We start from the raw sequence: 21,594 nt of genomic DNA, 5'->3' as shown, positions 1-21,594 counted from the left end.
TTTTGAAAGGGGCATGCTTATTTAAGATTGTGAGGAAATTACTTTTAAAGAACGATTATAAAGCATTATAAAGCAAGCGGATATCAAAGGTTCGAGAGCTTCAAGTTCCTTGGTGTCCACATCACCAACAAACTATCATGGTCCAAACACATCAACACAGTCGTGAAGAGGGCACGACAATGCTTATTCCCCCTCAGGAGACGGAAAAGATTTGGCATGGATCTTCAGATCCTCAAAAAGTTCCACAGCTGCACCATCGAGAGCATCCTGACTGGTTGCATCTCCGCTTGGTATGGCAACTGCTCAGCATCCGACCGCAAGGCGCTACAGAAGGTAGTGCGTATGGCCAGTACATCACTGGGGCTAACCTTCCTGCCATCCAGAACCTCTATACCAGGCATTGTTTGAGAAAGGCCCTAAAAATTGTCAAAGACTCCAGCCACCCTAGTCATAGACTGTTCTCTCTGCTATCGCACGGCAAGCAGTACCAGAGCGTCTAGGTCCAAAAGGCTCCTTAACAGCTTCTACCCCCAAGTCATAAGACTGCTTAACAGTTCATGAAATGGCTACCCAGACTATTTGCATTGACCCCCTTTTTTACACTGCTGCTACTCGCTGTTTATTATCTATGCATAGTCACTTTACCCTGTTGTGGAAATATTTGGTCAATCATATTTCACAAATACCGGAGCATGTGAGTTCAAATAGACTTTTATTAATCAATATAACAAAAGCCGAGTCAAATCATGAAGTAACTCCCTTCCAGTCTTAGCACAAGCTACTTATACATTTGTCCTCCTTACATCATACTCATAGTAACTCCTCTTAATGGCTTATCACCTCTGGCATTTAGCCACTGTTATCATTCTTATTGGCAGACTCAACAGCCTTGGTTTCTCAAATGAGTGCCTCGCCTGGTTCACCTACTACTTCTCAGACAGAGCTCAGTGTGTCAAATCGGAGGAACTGTTGTCCGGACCTCTTGCAGTCTCTATGGGGGTGCCACAGGATTCAATTCTCGGGCCGACTCTCTTCTCTGTATACATCAATGATGTCGCTCTCGCTGCTGGTGATTCTCTGATCCACCTCTACACAGACGACAGCATTCTGTATACATCTGGCCCTTCTTTGGATACTGTGTTAACTAACCTCCAGACGAGCTTCAATGCCCTACAACTCTCCTTCCGTGGCCTCCAACTGCTCTTAAATGCAAGTAAAACTAAGTGCATGCTCTTCAACCGATCACTGCCCGCACCTGCCTGCCCATCCAGCATTACTACTCTGGACGGTTCTGACCTAGAATATGTGGACAACTACAAATACCTAGGTGTCTGGCTAGACTGTAAACTCTTCTTCCAGACTCACATTAAGCATCTCCAATCCAAAATTTAATCTAGAATCGGCTTCCTATTTCGCAACAAAGCATCCTTCACTCATGCTGCCAAACATACCCTCGTAAAACTGACCATCCTACCGATCCTCGACTTCGGCGATGTCATAAAATAGCCTCCAACACTCTACTCAACAAATTGGATGCCGTCTATCACAGTGCCATACGTTTTGTCACCAAAGCCCCATATATTACCCACCACAGCGACCTGTACGCTCTCGTTGGCTGGCCATCGCTTCATACTCGTCGCAAAATCCACTGGCTCCAGGTCATCTACAAGTCTCTGCTAGGTAAAGCCCCGCCTTATCTCAGCTCACTGGTCACCATAGCAGCACCCACTCGTAGCAAACGCTCCAGCAGGTATATCTCACTGGTCACCCCCAAAGCCAATTCCCCCTTTGGCCGCCTTTCCTTCCAGTTCTCTGCTGCCAATGACAGAAACTAACTGCAAAAATCGCTGAAGCTGGAGACCCATCACTAGATTTAAGCACCAGCTGTCAGAGCAGCTCACAGATCACTGCACCTGTACATAGCCCATCTGTAAACAGCCCATCCAACTACCTCATCCCCATACTGTGTTTATTTATCTTGCTCCTTTGCACCCCAGTATCTCTACTTGCACATTAATCTTCTGCACATCTACCATTCCAGTGTCTAATTGCTATATTGTAATTACTTTGCCACCATGGCCTATTTACTGCCTTACCTCCCTAATCTTACCTCATTTGTACTCACTGTACATAGACTTTTTTTCTTCTTTTTTTTCTACTGTATTATTGACTGTATGTTTGTTTATTCCATGTGTAACTCTGTGTTGTTGTATGTGTCGAACTGTTGTGCTTTATCTTGGCCAGGTCACAGTTGTAAACGAGAACTTGTTCTCAACTAGCCTACCTGGTTAAATAAAGGTTAAATATTTATTTTATTTTATATATTGCCTTCATATTAGGACATGCAACCTGTAGAGTCTCACAGAAATAGTTTCATGCATGTATGACCATAGCAACAGACCTTGGCACGCTACAGGAATAACCAATACATGTCCTCCGGCTGACTCCTCTGAAAGGGACACACACCCCTGTTCTGGAAAAAACCCAAGAGGTGTAACCAGGTCTAATGGTGTTTAATGACCCAGAGCACAAAACTAGTGCACTGGTTTTGCTGGCTCCATCTGAAATAAATAATTGCCACATATGTACTGAAAAATTCACAAAAACCCCTACCTACACCTACACCCCTACCTACATTTTACCTCAATTACATCCACTAACCTGTACCCCCACACATTGACTCGGTACCGGTACCCCCTGTACATAGCGTTATTGTTATTTTATTGTGTTACTTTTTTCCTACCTAATTTTTGGTGGTATTTTTTTGGCAAATATTTTCTTTCTTTAAAAATGTTTTTGCATTGTTGGTTAAAAGGGCTTGTCAGGAAGCATTTCACTGTAAGGTCTACTACACCTGTTTTGTTAGGCGCAGGTGACAAATATAATCTGATTTTATTTTGTTTTGTTATCCTGCAACTGCTGAAATGACAGAATCAGTTGGATAAACTGAATTGTTTAACTCGTTCTGAAGATAGAGAACATTACATAAATGCTATAGGATTTGATCATTAGAGCTGACCTATCTCACACCTACAGTTTAAGGCCTATGCTCTTATGGGAGTTTGTCCCATGATTCTCCATTAAGAACAATCATGAGGGAGTTGATGTAAGTATAACACAGCTGATGAAACATCCATCAACAGTTTTATTTTGAGCTGTTCCAAAAAGTAATCAGATGAGGATAGAACGAGGTCACACGACAGCAGGGTAAAGTCGGCCCGCAAAATGGTGAAGATTTGGACTGGGTTGAGACTAAACTGACCCTAGATCTGTGCACACTGCAACCCAATAGAGCCGATAACAGGTGCGCAGTTTATAAATTACACGCCACTTTCACTGGCGCTGGCGAGCGATTTGTCCTGGTGATATTGGGACAATCTTCGTTAACGCAAATCTGCAATTTTGCTGATTCACTTCGGAGCAAATCAACATGGGACGGTTACATTTTTTCGTCCTCTGGTCGTTAAACGATGCACCCCGTCAGTTTATCAGGTAGTTATCAGGTATTTCGTTGTTGAAATTTTGAAAGTGGGCACGCAGCAACTCCCAATTTGAGCCATCGTTATTCATTACAGACATGCCCAATCTTCATCCTTGTAGTTCACAGCATAAATGTTTGTCCGTAATTATTGCAGCAAATCCAATCGCCAGTACCACCAAGTCCATGTTCCATTGCCACTTCCCAAACAACTTGTTGTATTCAGTCTTGGGGAATGGCGGTTCTTATCAAGCGAGACAACCATTTCAGTTGATGTTCTGGTTAGCCAGGACGTGAAACCGCAGAGGATTGGTACATTGTCAGACCAGACAAGGTACATTAGGCCTACATGCATTCTAATTAATAACAATTGCAAAAATGCATACAAGGTCTATATTGCTTGTTTTAAAGATGCTTGACTTGGGAGGGAGATTGGAATGCTGACCTTGTCCAAGAGGCAACAGAGAAAGGGAGGAGAGGAGTATACGGGAAGGTTTTGCTCACTGTTTGTGGAGAGGTATGGTTTCCAGCGTTTTTATTCTGTACATTTTCAATATTGTTATTGTGACAGGTGTCACTTTATTGTGACATCTCACATTATAAATTAAATACTGACCAGATACTATATTCGTCTTTGCAAAGGATTCTGGAATGATTAATAACAGCCTACATAATGTACCAGTGTCTTAAATAATGTTATTCAACTCTTTCCTCAAAAAGAATGAAGCCAGTTTCATCAGCAATACTCCACGTGTGCCAAGAAAACACTCCAGCCCAGTCGCGCACAACAGCCATCTCTCCCATACTCTGCTCAACACCTCTGGGAGTCAGAGGGTAAATTGCAGGGTTATCCACTAGTTAGTAGACCTGTCACTACACTCTTGATTTTGAGGCATTTTTCTGGTCTACACTGTCATTAAAATTGTAGTTCAGTGAGACAGAAATCAAATGTATCACTCTTTGCAGATTACAACCCCCAACTCATCACATCTAGGAGACAGGATTTGCTATGCCGAACTCAAAGCTAACAAGACAGAAATCAATGATTCCACTTTATCTGAGAAACCCTGTATTTCGCTTACGGTAGGGCTCATGCTTGAATAAGAACCTTTCCAAGTAGGGAGTGGTGTGGTGAGAGAAATTGAACCTGTCTTTTTAATCTTAATGGTATTTCAAGGATAAGACCCCCAGACGGACGGTGATTGGGAAGAGGGGTCGCATCGCATGGAGCCCTGAAATTATTCCTCAGGAGCACACTGGTCGAGCATCTAGCCCCCCAAAAATAAAGCTATCTAGAGAGAACAGTGTTGAGAAGACTGGAATGAAGAAGACCAACTGCAGAGCAGGTTACAGAATTCGCCATGAAATGATTTGTTTATTTCAAATAGCAGCTTTTCTGCTGAATGAAAAACATTAAGGATATTTTGTTTTCAGTTTGCCCATCAAAGCGCTGGAGCCACACCATGTGTCTGAGTGATCCTGAGACGGCCATTGTCATTGGAGGAGAAGCTTCTGACCAGACTCACTGCGAGGACTCCCTATGGAAACTGGAGATAGGTGAGATGAGTTGCCCATTTTAATAACTTGTATAAAACAATTTGGAGCCAAAATGTAAATATTTGTTACCTGGCATCTTGAAATGCCCAGCACACATTTAATTGATCAAATTGATTGTCAACATTATCTTCTCAGACAATGATTTTTGGTTCCCAATGAACTCCTCCACCTCTGGACCTGTCCCACCGTGTGCCCATGGCCACTCTGCAACCTATGACCCTGATTCCAAGGTCGTCTACGTGTACGGTGGCCTGAGGGAGGGCCAGCGCTACAGCGACCTCTATATCCTCAACACTCTAACCTGGAAGTGGAAGCTTGTCACAGTGAGTGTCCTGTCCAGTGCCACTTGTAACTTTATAGTTTAATTGACCTTAAGGACCTTCAAATGAAAAGTTGGATTTTCTCTCTTGTGGAAATTAATCTTCTAGGCAAGAGGTGATATCCCCATGTTGGCCTACCACTCTGCAACTATCTATAAGAAAGAACTCTTTGTTTTTGGGGGGGTTCACCCAAGCCGCTGTCCTGGAGGCAAAGTCTGCAGTAATGCTCTGTACATTTTTAACCCAGAGTTTGAGCTCTGGTACCAACCCATCGTCGAGGGGGACCGACCTCTACCTAGGTTTGGGTCAGTGTTCCTTGATTATATTTCTGTAGACAAGGCATTGGGCTATTAGAATATTTCACTTACTGTATCTAACCATTACAGGATGACAGTGCTTATTTAATAAACACATTTTGTGTTTACATTACAGGCACACAACCACGCTTTTGTCCAACCAGTTGCTCATTTTTGGTGGCAGGAAGACTGCAACCTACCTAAACGACCTCCACATTTTGGATCTTGGTAAGGCACTGACAGTGGTAATGTGGAGTACTCTATATAAAAAGCTAGTTGTCACGATCTTCAAATGTCATTTTCTTAATTTTTGGCAAAAGGCTTCATGGAGTACACAGCTGTGAAATATGAGAACATGCCACCACTGCCTCGAGGGTGAGAACATATACAAATCAAACCTTGTAAAATATGAACACAATGCCCATCTGAAATTTTTCGTATTTCAGATATCTAGGACATCAACAAGTATTTGCCGTGATGAAAAATGTCTATTGCCACACAGACCAATATTGTGACCATTTAATTCTATGCCATTTGTTTAATCTGATATTTATTGCTTAGTATCTGTAAACAACAAGGATGTATATTGGTGTAGAAATTCCTTTTTACTAAGTTAACGTTGCCCTATCATCTTTGTGGTCAGATATCATGCAGCACTGCCAGTATCAGACAACAGGATGCTGGTCAGTGGCGGTTGCAGTGCTGTTGGAGCCCTGCAGGATGTTCATATCTTCAACACGGGTGAGTACACACTCACCAAGGCCTATCATTTTTTTTTTCAAGAAAGTTGATGGTAATCCAGCCTCTTTCATTTGCTCTGAATAAAAATGCCTGTCTTGGTTATTTTCAGACACCAGTATGTGGCAGTCAGTGGTCTCCCCTCTGCTCTGTGCCAGGCCTCGTGCCGGACACAGTGTGATCAATCTGGGAGGCTCTATCATCTCAGATGCTGATAAACAGAAGCAGGGGGAGTATGCCAACATCCACTGCACCCTCTTGGTGTTTGGGGGCTCTGACTGCGCTGGGACCTTCTACAATAACACAATGAAGTGCACAGTGGAGATCCCTGTAGAATAAGAGACTGGATCTTAAGGGGGAGACGATAACGACCTTATTGGGAAATAAGGAAAATAAATTGACCTTTTATCCCTGTGTCTGGTTTACACATTCTAAATAATATGAATGTGCCATGGGCGGAAATCGTACAGGGACTTTTGAGTCCTTGGTATTTTCTGTTCTGCGTAAAGGCTCTGTTACGTTAGGCTTAGATTTCATCAAGTCTTCAGTTACAGTTTTATTGTGGCTGCTTAAGGCCCCTTTGTTTGCTCTGTGCTGTAGTCTTGTCTGATCAGCTTTTTTCCCTGGGGGGGCTGATTGTTAGTTATGGTGCAAGTGATGCCTTTTTATCCCATTGTGGTGTTTCACATTATGGGTCGTGACCCATTTGTTTTAAGTGGCATTTTTCCCATTGACAAGATGGTATACACATCAGATCTGACAAGCAATCTCTTCTGTTTTTAAATATTTTCTCATCAATGTGTGTTATCACATGGTAGAGCTGAAATCAATTTTCTGTTTTATTTGAATTTAAGTTAGCTGAACTTCAGCTTTTTTACAAAACTGATTATTTAACAAAGTGCAGACAGCCATTTTCACATTCCATAAACTTCTACAGTAACATGAAGGATCAACGGAGGGCTAGTATGGTACTTGGGAATTTGTACAGTAAATGTTTTTTAAAATTATTTAATATATCACTATTTGTTCATGTGTTTACATTTTGTATTGCTTCCCTTAACAAATCCACTTTGGTCAGCATTGGCATATTTTGTGTAGATGGGTGAATGTACTGTTTCTTAGAGGGTAAATATGAATATTAAAATAATGAAACTTCATCATACAAGTAATAGATCGTCTTTGGTTTCAATCTCATTAAATAAGACAAAGGTATTTTATAGAAGCAGTCAATGATGGTGGCACTACTGGCTCCCTTAGACATCAGAGGGGTTCTCATGTACATATTTCAGCAGGTGTGTCTAGTTGGCAGGACGGATGAGTCTCTTTGAAAGCATCTACCTTCAGTAAGGTTTGGTTTAGCCTTTTGATAGTTGGGAACTGATCAACATCCACTTTGAACCTGTTGGGCAAATGTACAAGTCATGTGGGTTGTATGTTCAGTGATGAATCGGTCTCATACTGTGGTGTTCTTCTGTAACAATTCTGAATGACTGGTTGCCTTACCGTTCAGCATTATAGACTTGAGGGACGAGACAGATGTCTGCCATGGAAATCTAAAAGGTGAACATGGTTAGTTCAAGAATTCCTAAACTTGAAGAGAGGTCTACTGTGTTTTGATGTGATGAGTGTCCCCTCACCTCGTCCTCTACACAGTACTTGCCAGCTGTCTCTTTCAGAATGGGCTCCAGTGCTGAAAGACACAGGGACATTAAATCAGGACTGGAATGGTTGTCTAGAGCGATACTGGTATTGTATGTAAGGCTATTTTTACCCACCTTCAAAACCTCTTTGGATGAAATGATGCGCCCACTGCACCTTCTCGGCTCCTATCTTCTGTAGCACGTACAAATTCTGAAATACAAATTATCAGACGTGACTGAGTAGCTCTACAGTCATCATTGTTGCAATGGCAATTCAAACACATGATGTCCTTACAGTAAACAAAGTTTGTCTTGCAAACTTGGTCAGATCTGCAGTGGACTGTGTGCCTTCAATTGGTTATACTTGTCTCTTGTTTATCCACTTTCTTTATGCTGTAATTCACTTACCTGCACAGGCTGGATCCCAGAGGCGATAAGGTCAGAGATCATGCGCACCTGGGCACGTTTCTTTGGGTCTGCAGGGAGAAGCCTGTGTCCTGTTCTGGTCTTCTCAATGTATTGGATCACTGCCAGCTGAGGGTAAGTGGATTAGTCTTGTCAATGTTACATTTGGGAAATTTGGAGTTAGATTTAAGTTGTATTTTAACTTTTATCAGTGTATCAGAAGTACATCACTGTTGAAACACTGACAAACCAATAACATCATTGGACTCACCGACTGTGACAGCGTGATGCCATCAATTTGGACAGCAGGCACTTGTTGCATAGGGTTTAACCCCTTGTATTGTTCTGTGAACTGATGTGTACAGTATGAGAACATATATTTTACATCATTGATGTTCAATACCTCTACCTAAAAACAAAAGCGTGAGGAAGTTACCTGCTGACCCCCATCTTTGATAAGATTGACTGGGACTTGGTCAAATTCAATACCTTTCAGAGCAAAAGCTGGAAGAAGCAACGTAGGTTATTTATTTACCGTGTCAAAAGGAATTGCCACTTTTCTTATGCTGTAAAGTACGCAGAGATGTGGACTATACATAGTCAAAAGGTACTTACCGATTCGAACCCTCCAAGAGCACGAACTCCTAAAATACCCATGAATAATGGGCTAAAGGAAAGAAAAGTACATCAGTGCACGCGATACGTCATTTTCTCATATCTTACTTAACATTCCTCATCGATTCACCTTGGTTTGATTTGCCATAGTATTCAGACCGATCAGGCGTTTAACTACTGCAAATTCTGTTACTCCAGAATGATAACGAAAACAACTGTGTTCCTTGCAGCCAATAGAAGAATGTGCTCCCAAATACCCTCCTCCCTGGTTTTCGTCTATGACTAAGCACTTTCCCAGCATCTTCAATTAATTCCACGTTTCAGTGTCTAGTACTGAAACGTTGCAAGCAAGAATTGGTACTGTACCTTTGTGAGACAAGAGTGAGAGACGCATTGCAGGTTATAAGGGGTAGGTAGGCTAGAGACAGTAGACAAACTATTACTTTGTTGTGCATTTAACAGCGGATGTGGCATTACATGTCACAGAATACTTCGATGACAGCTTATTATGCGGTTTTGCGCAATACTGCAAGATGGAAACGTTAACTATATTATGCAGATTATATAAATTCCCCCGTGTTTTATAAAATTAGCGCCAACTAATTGTACATTTGTAGGTACTTTTCCTATATAGCATAGGCGACCACATCATAGAGATAGGTAGAGGACTCGTTTTTGTAGCTGTGCAACTATAGCGTCTGCGACATCATGTGTAGCGCCATTGATGCTATCTCGATTTTAAAGTAATACATTTTATTCTTCATGATAGGCTGAGTCCTCCCAATGACCTGGTTGGACAAGACTCCAACAAGGTCACCAGGAGGGATCAGCCAACAAAAGTAGAAGTCCCACCCAGTTGACTACATTTAAAATGGTGGAAGCCCTGAGTGGCGCTGCACATTCTAATATAGCCTTTTGGCCACTAGAGACCTCTATCATTATCTTTGGACCATATTCAGCTATTGTCTGTGGTGGACCATAAATAACCCAGTCGAGTTGTCAAAAAGACGGATCTGCGCTTTATAAATGTTTTCTAAAAAGTTGGTTTGTCTATAATTTTACATAGAGATTGGCTAATACAATTGTAATTTCAGCCAATAAGGTTCATATTTTTGTGGGATGTGTTCTACGCCAATAAGTGATCAGCTATTTCCAGATTCCTCCCTCTTTTCTGTCGATGTAGGTGATGGAGAAAATTTGAAGGGTGTTTCTGCTGACACTGCTGGCCGGGGACATAGTTCGGGGATAGATCGAGCAATAAACACATTTTCATCATGGCATGGACTGTATCGAGATCACTGTTGAAAGAAAGGTGTAAGAAATCATGTTATAATGCTTTACCCACGAGTTAATGACGACTAAATGCTTTTGATAGGTTTCACTTTGTTTACAAAATGATAGATGTCGTGGCTTGGTGCTTGTCTTGTTATCGACTATTCTGTAGGTCACTTTTAGGAAGCATTCCTCCTTTAGAAATGGGTACCAAACCAACCTCCTGCTATTCTTTTTTTTAAAGTGCTTATCATATCCGCTGCCTGTCAAGGTATGCAGCTATATTTTATTTTTATTTCACATTTTATTTAACCAGGTAGGCCAGTTGAGAACAAGTTCTCATTTACAACTGCGACCTGGTCAAGATAAAGCAAAGCAGTGCAACACAAACAACAACACAAAGTTACAAATGGAATAAACAAGCGTACAGTCAATAACACAATAGAAAAATGTACAGTGTGTGCAAATGTAGTAAGATTAGGGAGGTAAGCAATAAATAGGCCATAGTGGCGAAATAATTAAAATGTAGCATTAACACTGGAGTGATAGATGTGCAAATGATGATGTGCAAGTATAGATACTGGGGTGCAAAAGAGCAAAAAAATAAAAATATTTGGATGAGGTAGTTGGGTGGGCTAATAACAGATGGGCTGTGTACAGGTGCAGTGATCGGTAAGTTGCTCTCACAACTGATGCTTAAAGTTAGTGAGGGAGATATGTCTCCAGCTTCAGTGATTTTATTTTTTTTGCAATTCGTTCCAGTCATTGGCAGCCAAAGTAGGTGTTGGCTGTGGAGATGACCAGTGAAATATACCTGCTGGAGCGTGTGCTACAGGTGGGTGTTGCTATGGTGATGAGTGAGCTGAGATAAGGTGAGGCTTTACCTAGCAAAGATTTATAGATGACATAGAGCCAGTGGGTTTGGTCGACGAATATGTAGCGTGGGCCAGCCAACGAGAGCATTCAGGTCGCAGTGGTGGGTAGTATATGCGGCTTTGGTGACAAAATGGATGGCACTGTGATAGACTACATCCAATTTGCTGAGTAGAGTGTTGGAGGCTATTTTGTAAATGACATCGCCGAAGTCAAGGATCGGTAGGATAGTCAGTTTTACGAGGGTATGTTTGGCAGCATGAGTGAAGGAGGCTCTGTTGCGAAATAGGAAGCCGATTCTAGATTTCATTTTGGATAAGCATCTCCAAATGTGAGTTTGGAAGGAGAGTTTACAGTCTAACCAGACACCTAGGTATTTGTAATTGTCCACATATTCTAAGTCAGAACCGTACAAAGTAGTGATCCTAGTCGGGCGGGCGGGTGCGGGCAGCAATCGGTTGAAGAGCATGCATTTAGTTTTACTAGCATTTAAGAGCAGTTGAAGGCCACGGAAGGATTGTTGTATGGCATTCAAGCTCATTTAGAGGTTTGTTAACACAGTGTCCAGAGAAGGGCCAGATGTATACAGAATGGTGTCGTCTGCGTAGAGGTCAATCAGAGAATCACCAGCAGCAAGTGCGACATCATTGATATATATATACAGAGAAAAGAGTCGGCCCGAGAATTGAACCCTGTGGCACCCCCATAGAGACTGCCAGAGGTCCGGACAACAGGCCCTCCGATTTGACACACTCAACTCTGTCTGAGAAGTAGTTGGTGAACCAGGCGATGCAGTCATTTTAGAAACCAAGGCTATTGAGTCTGCCGATAAGAATGCGGTGATTGCCAGAGCCGAAAACCTTGGCCAGGTCGATGAAGACGGCTGCACAGTACTGTCTTTTATCGAGGACGGTTATGGTATCGTTTAGGACCTTGAGCGTGGCTGAGGTGCACCCATGACCAGCTCGAAAACCAGATTGCATAGTGGAGAAGGTACGGTGGGATTCGAAATGGTCCGTGATCTGTTTGTTAACTTGGCTTTCGAAGACTTTAGAAAGGCAGGGCAGGATGGATATAGGTCTGTAACAGTTTGGGTCTAGAGTGTCTCCCCCTTTGAAGAGGGGGATGACTGCGGCAGCTTTCCAATCTTTAGGGATCTCAGACGATACGAGAGGTTGAACAGGCTAGTAATAGGGGTTGCAACAATTTCTGTGGATCATTTTAGAAAGAGGGTCCAGATTGTCTAGCCCAGCAGATTTGTAGGGGTCCAGATTTTGTAGCTCTTTCAGAACATCAGCTATCTGGATTTGGGTGGAGAAGCGGGGCGGGGGGTGCAGAGCTGTTGGTAGGGGTAGCCAGGTGGAAAGCATGGCCGGCCGTAGAAAAATGCTTATTGAAATTCTCGATTATTGTAGATTTATCGGTGGTGAGTGTTTCCTAGTCTCAGTGCAGTGGGCAGCTGGGAGGAGGTGCTCTTATTCTCCATGGAATTTACAGTGTCCCAAAACGGTTTGGAATTAGTGCTACAGGATGCAAATTTCTGTTTGAAAAAGCTTGCCTTTCCTAACTTTCCTGAAAAGTTGCATATCGCGGGAGCTATTTGATGCTAATGCAGTACGCTACAGGATGTTTTTGTGCTGGTCAAGGGCAGTCAGGTCTGGAGTGAACCAAGGGCTATATCTGTTCTTAGTTCTACGTTTTTTTGAATGGGGCGTGCTTATTTAAGATGGTGAGGAAAGCACTTTTAAGGAACAACCAGGCATCCTCTACTGACGGGATGAGGTATGACTCCCATGTGTGCTGTACAGCTAAATTGTCTAATTCATACATTTTTTGCTTTTAGTAATCCATCCAAAAATCACTGTGAAATTGACCCCAACATTCACCTTTATGTCCCAGTTGCACTTCTATGACATTCCGGATTGCCGTAGTTGTACATTAATCCCGTCCTAACAAGAGGCCTGGAAGTAAAAATTATATTTGCTTTTGTCACATACACCGGACAGTGCAGTGAAATGTTGTTTTACAGTAGAGGTGTCAAACTCATTCCTTGGAGGGCCTAGTGTCTGCATGTTTTAATTTTTTTCCTTTCAATTAAGCCCTAGAAGACCAGGTTTGGGGAGTTCCTTACTAATTAGTGACCATAATTCATAAATCAAGTACAAGGGAGGAGCGAAGACCCTCATACATTTGGCCCTCCATGATATGAGTTTGACACCTGTGTTTTACAGGGTCTGGCCATAACAGTATGGTGCACCTGGAGCAAGTGCCTTGTTCAAGGGCACATAGACAGATTTTTCACCTTGTCAGCTTGGGTATCAGAACCACCCCCCTATGAGGTAGTAGGCCTAGTGCATCTACTTTGCTTCTAATGCTATATAGCTGAGAGTTGAAATGATACTATTCACAATAAATGCATGAACTCATGCGTTATTATTATTTGCAGCAATTGCAAACCTCTTGCTTTCTACCAGAAGGTTGGGCGCATGTTACTCCTCCTCAGTGGTGAGTTAATAAAATAAATAATAATTTTATAATAAACTGTTCATTATAGTGGTTGTACAGTCATACAGAATGACACAAATATTAATTTTCAGTCTGCTGCCTCAGTTTGTATGATGGCAATTTGCATATACTCCAGAATGTTATGAAGAGTGATCAGATGAATTGCAATGAATTGCAAAGTCCCTCTTTGCCATGCAAATGAACTGAATCCCCCCAAAAACATTTCCACTGCATTTCAGCCCTGCCACAAAAGGACCAGCTGACATCATGTCAGTGATTTCTCATTAACACAGGTGTGAGTGTTGACGAGGACAAGGCTGGAGATCACTCTGTCATGCTGATTGAGTTCGAATAACAGACTGGAAGCTTCAAAAGGAGGGTGGTGCTTGGAATCATTGTTCTCCTCTGTCAACCATGGTTACCTGCAAGGAAACACGTGCCGTCATCATTGCTTTGCACAAAAAGGGCTTCACAGGCAAGGATATTGCTGCCAGTAAGATTGCACCTAAATCAACCATTTATCGGATCATCAAGAACTTCAAGGAGAGCGGTTCAATTGTTGTGAAGAAGGCTTCAGGGCGCCCAAGAAAGTCCAGCAAGCGCCAGGACCGTCTCTTAAAGTTGATTCAGCTGCGGGATCGGGGCACCACCAGTACAGAGCTTGCTCAGGAATGGCAGCAGGCAGGTGTGAGTGCATCTGCACGCACAGCGAGGCGAAGACTTATGGAGGATGGCCTGGTGTCAAGAAGGGCAGCAAAGAAGCCACTTCTCTCCAGGAAAAACATCAGGGATAGACTGATATTCTGCAAAAGGTACAGGGATTGGACTGTTGAGTACTGGGGTAAAGTCATTTTCTCTGATGAATCCCCTTTCCGATTGTGTGGGGCATCCGGAAAAAAAGCTTGTCCAGAGAAGACAAGGTGAGCGCTACCATCAGTCCTGTGTCATGCCAACAGTAAAGCATCCCGAGACCATTCATGTGTTGGGTTGCTTCTCAGCCAAGGGAGTGGGCTCACTCACAATTTTGCCTAAGAACACAGCCATGAATAAAGAATGGTACCAACACATCCTCCGAGAGCAACTTCTCCCAACCATCCAGGAACAGTTTGGTGACGAACAATGCCTTTTCCAGTATGATCGAGCACCTTGCCATAAGGCAAAAGTGATAACTAAGTGGCTCGGGGAACAAAACATCGATATTTTGGGTCCATGGCCAGGAACCTCCCCAGACCTTAATCCCATTGAGAACTTGTGGTCAATCCTCAAGAGGCGGGTGGACAAACAAAAACCCACAAATTCTGACAAACTCCAAGCATTGATTATGCAAGAATGGGCTGCCATCAGTCAGGATGTGGCCCAGAAGTTAATTGACAGCATGCCAGGGCGGATTGCAGAGGTCTTGAAAAAGAATGGTCAACACTGCAAATATTGACTCTTTGCATCAACTTCATGTAATTGTCAATAAAAGCCTTTGACACTTATGAAATGCTTGTAATTATACTTCAGCAGGTGTATTTCACTGGTCACCCCCAGGGCCAATTCCTCCTTTGGCAGCCTCTCCTTCCAGTTCTCTGCTGCCAATGACTGGAACGAACTACAAAAATCTCTGAAACTGGAAACACTTATCTCAAGCACCAGCTGTCAGAGCAGCTCACAGATCACTGCACCTGTACATAGCCTATCTATAAATAGCCCAAACAATTACCTCATCCCCTACTGTATTTATTTATTTTGCTCCCTTGCACCCCAGTATTTCTACTTTGCACATTCACCTACTGCAAATCTACAATTCCAGTGTTTTTAATTGCTATATTGTATTTACTTCGCACCGTGGCCTTTTTATTGCCTTTACCTCCCTTATCTCACCTCATTTGCTCACATTGTATATAGACTTGTTATTGTACTATATTTTTGACTGTATGTTTGTTTTACTCCATGTGTAACACTGTGTTGTTGTATGTGTCGAACTGCTTTGCTTTATCTTGGTCAGGTCGCAGTTGTAAATGAGAACTTGTTCTCAACTTGCCTACCTGGTTAAACAAAGGTAAAATAAATGTAAAAAAACAGTTAAGTGGGATTTGACTTTCAGCAATAAGAAGGTTAAAGGCCCATTTACTATTATGTAAAAGAAAAGCTTGACTTTTGAGTGTACATATTGTTGTGTTGTTTTCTTGACATTTATCTCCAGTTATAATTCTCAAGCATGCTTTTGCATGAATGTTCAAAGGTCAGTTAGCTGACACTGCTCGTTTGGCCTTTTGCTTTCAGTTTGATTATCATAAAGGTTTAGAATGACTCTTGAGAGCATTCCTCTCAGACGTTCCTGTAGATGGTCATCTTTTTGATGAAATGGCCCCAAATGGTGGTTTGTCAGTTGTCCGATCATAATGTGTTGAAGTTATCTGCTCAAGCTCAGCACACAGCTCATAACAGTCAAATATTTTTGTTTTATAATCAGTTTGCAGTTCACCCACTAAATTATTCTTCCCTCTGACTGTCACAGGCCTCCAATGAGGTGATAGCTTGTGTCCCCAAGGCTACACAGGATGAGATGCTGGCTGCTGTGGACTCCTGCTCACACTCCTACTGCTCCTGGTCTGAAACCTCCATTTTGGCGCACCAACAGATCTTTCTGCACTATCAGCAGCTTATTAAGGACAACATTGTAAGTCTGAAACACCTCAGGGATAAGAACCTGTTCTGAAGTACAATCCAATCCTGAGTGGCGCAGCGGTTTAAGGCACTGCATCTCAGTGCAAGAGGCGTCACCATAGTACCTGGTTCGAATCCAGGCTGTATCACATCCGGCCGTGATTGGGAGTCCCATAGGGCGGCGCCAAATTGGCCCAGCGTCGCCCGGGTTTGGTCGGTGTAGGTCGTCAGTGTAAATAAGAATTTGTTCTTAACTGACTTGCCTAGTTAAATTTAAATAAATAAACAGAAGCAAAGGTAAAATCTCATCATCCACACTTCATTGCACGTTTAGCAACATGAACTTGGCACATTGTTTTTGTCATATTATGCGGTTGAAAGACTACCCCTGAATGCCCTTGCCCTATCGTTTGAAACATTTATACCCTACATATTTAGCATGCCTCTATACATTTGGTTTACCCTTACTGTTGCTCGGGTTGACTTTAATGCAAGTTACTCATTTTAAATTAGGAAGCTGATTTGGTGTGTGTGTTGGCTCATGGTGTGTGTGTCTTGTTACAGAAAGAGCTTGCCAGGAGCATTACTCTGGAGAAGGGCGAGACCCTGGCAGATGCAGAGGGTGATGTGTTCAGAGGATTGCATAAGTCTCATGTGCACCAGCCTTTCTGAAGGGAAATATTTGGGGATATGGTCTATAAGCTTCTTTGGATACTTGTGGTGCAGCCAAGGAAATGGTTCATCTTTCCACTAGTGACCTAGACATTGAAATAATGTAAAGAGATCTTTGGTCTATCGCTTGTGACCGTCTCCATGTGAGGGGTAGTGACACACATTCTGGGACTGACCCAGCTCTTCTCTCTCTCTGACGAACATCCACTTCCGTCTCCAGAGGTGGTAGCATTCCGCTACACCCGCAATAACATCTGTTAAATATGTGTATGTGATCAATACAATTTGTTTTGATTTGGTAAAGCACACATGCAGCATCAACTCCCTGATGCTGGGGAAGACCCTCCATCACCAAAGATGCTGCCTGCCCATCAGGCTGTGTGCCGGCATCGCCCCCTTCAACTTCCCTGCCATGATCCCTCTGTGGATGTTCCCCATTGGCATGGCGTGTGGCAACACCTACCTGCTTGAAGCCAGCCTGCATCATGCTCTTGGCCAAGGTGCTGCAGGACGCTGGGATGCTATACGGGACCCTGAACATCATCCATGGCTGGCAGGACGGTAAGACAATAGCTACATGCCCCATCACCTGCTGTTCTCTGAGATATATCTGGAGGCATTACTAATGTGATGTGAATTATTCAATTTGTCTCTCTGCTTTGATTCTCATGCATTGACGTCGTTGTTGTATTACAAAGTGCAGAGACTATGAATTGATTTTGGCTGGCCTGTCAGTGCTCAATCTAAAATAAGTCCCTGTCTTTCCCAGCTGTATACCTTATGTGATCATCCAGCCATCAGCTCTGTGGGCTCCAACCAAGCTGGAGAGTACATCTATGAGAGGGGATCCAAAAACGGCCAGAGAGTACAGTCCAAAATGGCGAGTCTGACATGCATATGGTGTTTCTAGAAATAAACAGAGGGTGGCGGTGTTGTCTTAGAAACGGTTGTTGAAGGATGTCCTCTCTGCTTCTCTTCTCCAATTTGGCTGATTAGCTGTACAGCTAGAACAGGTATTGAGCCAGACAGCCAGTTACACACGTTGTGGAAATTAGTCTAATATTTTTTAACACATTCACATTATCTACAAATGAAATGCACTGATGTAATGTAAAGCACTTACAATATTGTACTTTCTATTGTTTGCTCACTAAAGTTCTTTAAGAGGATGAACTTTTGAGACCATCTCTGTTTGAATCTGCATTCAACCACATTGAAGACATGATGTGATGGGCTTTACTTGAATTGGATCACTCTCCTTGGTATTCAAGTCAAGTGGCAGGAGGCTAAACATTTCCCCCTTATGCTCTGCTGTAGGGAGCAAAGAACCATGGTGTGGTGATGCCTGATGCCAATAAGGAGAACAGCTGGTGGGTGCGGTGTTCGGGGAACCAGAACAGCGCTGCATGGCCCTCTCCACAGCCATCCTGGTGGGCGAGGCCCTCAGCTGGCTGCCTGAACTGGTGGAACGTGCCAAGGCTCTGCGCGTTAACGCAGGTACCTCACCCTGCTCACACCTCCCACCCTATCCAGCCCTAATGGGCCCTCTGCTTAGTCCTCTTAAAGCCTCCCACGCAGCCCTAACCACATCTCGCCTCTTTGCTGTACCATAACTTCAGATGGGGCTGAGCTGGAAGAGTCACTCATGCTGCAAATTTGCGGTGGCGTTTGCGCCCAATGCTTAAGAGTAGCTCAGAGCATCAAGTCTTTGTGAAAGGAAGTTGTTGGGGAGAAGAATGAATGATGCCCCTTATTTGCAATGATATACTCTCTAATTTATGTGGCTGCATTTAAACAGCCATTTCAGAGGGAGTGCTGCTGGGTGCCCCTCGCCCTGGCTGGGCTTTTGAGTGTTTGTGTGTGGCTGAAGGGGTATTTGTGTGAATGTGTGTGGCTGTGAGGGAGAGTTCTCACTGCAGGTTATTTTTCGGGGAACCCTCTCAGGGGACAAGGTGTGAGTGGACGTGGGGCCCCTGATCTCTCAGGCCAAGGAGAGGGTCAACAGCCTGATCCAGAGTGGGATGGATGAGGGAGCCCAGCTGCTGCTCAATGGCAGGAACGTCAAAGTCCAGGGCTATGAGAACGGCAACGTTTTTGGACCAACCATCATCGGCAATGTCACAGTAAGTTTGTGTGTGCTTGCAGATGACAAGCTGTCATGCCAAAAATTATGTTAATTTCTGTGCAAATCCTGAATCTTTCATTTCATTTTCTCTTCGCCCCAGATGAAGTGCTATACTAAGGAGATCTCTGGGCCTGTTCTGGTGGTCCTGGAGGCCGAATCTTTAGATGATGCCATCAGCCCGGTCAACAATAACCCCTATGGCAACAGCACAGCTATCTTTACCACAAACGTAGCCACAGCACGCAAATACACTCATGAGGTGGACGTAGGCCAGGTGAGTGGCTGTGGACCCCTGTGTGTCCCCCTATGTCCTGGGAGAATGGAGCCATTCATATCCCTCTGCCATGTCTATACCTTAAACAAGGAGGACATCGCACCTCTGTTCTAAAACATACAATCAACAATAATTATTTTCCATGAAAAGTATAGCCTTGTTTGCTTCTGCTCTAAAATCAACTCCTCTGCCCCTCACCACCTGGCCCCATGTGGACTACAAATAGCTATAGCAAATAAAGTATGTGCCTTTTTAATCAAAACAGGGGGGCATAGAAAGACATTTTCCTGGTAGGATTATAGGAGAGAATCTTAAATTAAACTCAAAAGGGATTCCTTAGGACCTGTTAAATATTTAAAGCATAAAAATGGCCCAAATTTACCCTATTTGTTTGCGGGCCTCAGCTATACCCAGTGTTTTCTCTTCACATGACGGAGAACACCGTGTAGGGCAGGCCATATGCTGTAATCTCCTACAAACCTCGCTGTAACAAAAGCCTCATCTTTTTTCGCTCCCTCAGCCAAAAGGCTTGACTCCGGTGTCCAAAATTACTCCTGCTTTTTCAAACATTCTCAACCAACCATGAGTTTCCAGTGGCCTCAAAAACAATAAGCAATGGTTTTTGGTTTGATGTAACTAATTTCATGCATTTAGTACACCTTCCTCTCCCAGAGTTACTCATCCAGTTGCTCTGATCCTGTTTTGAGTCAACAGCTTGCATTTCCAGTGCAGTAATGGAAGTTTGTGTTTTTCAGATTGGGATAAATGTTCCTATCCCTGTTCCTCTGCCCATGTTCTCCTTCACTGGCTCACAAGGTTCTTTCAGAGGAGACACCAACTTCTACGGCAAACGAGTATCAGTTGACATAAGGTAAGGTTGATAAACAGGAAGTTGCGCTGGACAATTTCCACATGAAGGTTGGCGTTTCTGTGGCTGACTAGTGATGTAAACCACTCGGTCCTCTTAACTAGTGATAACTGGTCAAAGCCAACTGTGTTCAGTCCAGATTTTCAGCTTTGTTTAATGTTCTCAGTGATGTAATACGGTCGTGATGCCACATATATAGTTACAGAGCAGCATATTATAGTTGTCTTCCCTACTTTCTACTGGGCATCCAGGTTTACACACAGATCAAAACTGTTCTTCACAATGGAAGGCAGAAGATGCCACTGTGCAAACTCCTTCAGTTTCCATGCCAAACATGGGACGCTAACTGGTCTGGAGGAAAACATTCCTCATGTCTTTTGTGAAGCAAAATGTCAAAACTACTGTGCCATTAGTTGCTTGTTATCTCAAGATTCATTCACTCACTCACTATGGATAAATAGTTTGGCTTCATTGTTGATTGACAGTACCCTTGTTCTAGGCAAGTTTCTAGTAATTATGTGTATATTAGGCTAGCAACTCCCAAGGGTTCTCACAAATCATGACGATCTATGTTACGTTTTTGGCAATAATGCAAAGTAACTGTAGGAGCTTAAACGGTGTGAAGTACTTGCATAGCTTTTCTTCTATAACGTCAGTGTTCAAAATATACTGCCTCAACAACATTATGATATTGATGAATGTGTAGCTGCCAAATGTGATGCCACTATTAATCATGGTTTCAGTTCATCTGGATCTTAGAAATGTGTGTTATGCACACATCCTGTGGTGCAGTTATTCCTGCATGTGTCTATTTCATTACGTTCAGTACAGGTCGCATTTTAATAAGAAGCTGTTTTAATTGAACCCTTTATCGTTCGTCTGTCCTGACTCCTTTTAAAAAGTTAAAGTATTCCTTTTGTACACTTTAAATTATGACGTTCAGAAAATACCACACAAACGTTTTTCACAAAACATCAACATAATTCTGGAGACTTCATTTAGAGCAGCAAAATTCTCAGACCGACCGTGACACTAACACCGCAGGGGACTGTCGGGGAGCTCATGTGTTCTGGATATCCGGCAGGGCGCTGGGGTTGGAGGGCAGGGTATACACAGGCGCCTGGGTGATGGTCGCAAGGGACGGCTCCTCTGTAATTCTGCAAGGCATATGTCATTATGTAGCAAAACATATACAAGGTCTGATAAATCACTGTCTCACTGCCAGTGTTTAAACATGCTCTATGGGACAGATAAATCTACCGAAGCTTTGTAATTACAAATAGAAACCAGGACATTCTCAAGTA

At 43.1% G+C, this 21,594-nt stretch overlaps 3 protein-coding genes across 3 annotated transcripts; 2 read left to right on the top strand and 1 right to left on the bottom strand.

Moving 5' to 3' along the window:
• Positions 1 to 4,799: 4,799 nt before the first annotated feature.
• On the top strand, positions 4,800 to 6,728 carry zgc:163014 (uncharacterized protein LOC100038766 homolog). The gene is made up of 8 exons (XM_038967325.1): positions 4,800 to 4,824; positions 4,913 to 5,035; positions 5,171 to 5,358; positions 5,464 to 5,660; positions 5,788 to 5,879; positions 5,972 to 6,026; positions 6,295 to 6,392; positions 6,502 to 6,728. The coding sequence occupies exons 1-8, from the start codon at positions 4,800 to 4,802 to the stop codon at positions 6,726 to 6,728; spliced, it is 1,005 nt and encodes a 334-aa protein (XP_038823253.1).
• Positions 6,729 to 7,661: 933 nt separating this feature from the next.
• On the bottom strand, positions 7,662 to 9,197 carry LOC120023291 (maleylacetoacetate isomerase-like). Its single transcript, XM_038967324.1, has 9 exons — positions 9,180 to 9,197; positions 9,050 to 9,101; positions 8,871 to 8,938; positions 8,706 to 8,786; positions 8,438 to 8,563; positions 8,165 to 8,240; positions 8,027 to 8,079; positions 7,893 to 7,942; positions 7,662 to 7,788 (listed from the first exon to the last, which is right to left on the bottom strand). Exons 1-9 carry the CDS (start codon positions 9,195 to 9,197, stop codon positions 7,662 to 7,664), a joined length of 651 nt encoding a protein of 216 aa, XP_038823252.1.
• Positions 9,198 to 15,902: 6,705 nt separating this feature from the next.
• Positions 15,903 to 20,636, top strand: aldh6a1 (aldehyde dehydrogenase 6 family, member A1). The gene is given in 13 exon segments (XM_038967323.1): positions 15,903 to 15,926; positions 16,203 to 16,364; positions 16,916 to 17,005; positions 17,328 to 17,494; positions 17,496 to 17,590; positions 17,797 to 17,903; positions 18,341 to 18,383; positions 18,386 to 18,520; positions 18,968 to 19,144; positions 19,241 to 19,422; positions 20,178 to 20,275; positions 20,532 to 20,563; positions 20,566 to 20,636. Coding segments are annotated over 13 exon segments (1,383 nt in total).
• Positions 20,637 to 21,594: the final 958 nt, after the last annotated feature.

This window comes from Salvelinus namaycush, chromosome 28, assembly GCF_016432855.1.
Source record: "Salvelinus namaycush isolate Seneca chromosome 28, SaNama_1.0, whole genome shotgun sequence".
NCBI lineage: Eukaryota > Metazoa > Chordata > Actinopteri > Salmoniformes > Salmonidae > Salvelinus > Salvelinus namaycush.
The sequence above is the reverse complement of the archived record's forward strand: the minus strand, read 5'-3'. Positions and strand labels throughout refer to the sequence as shown.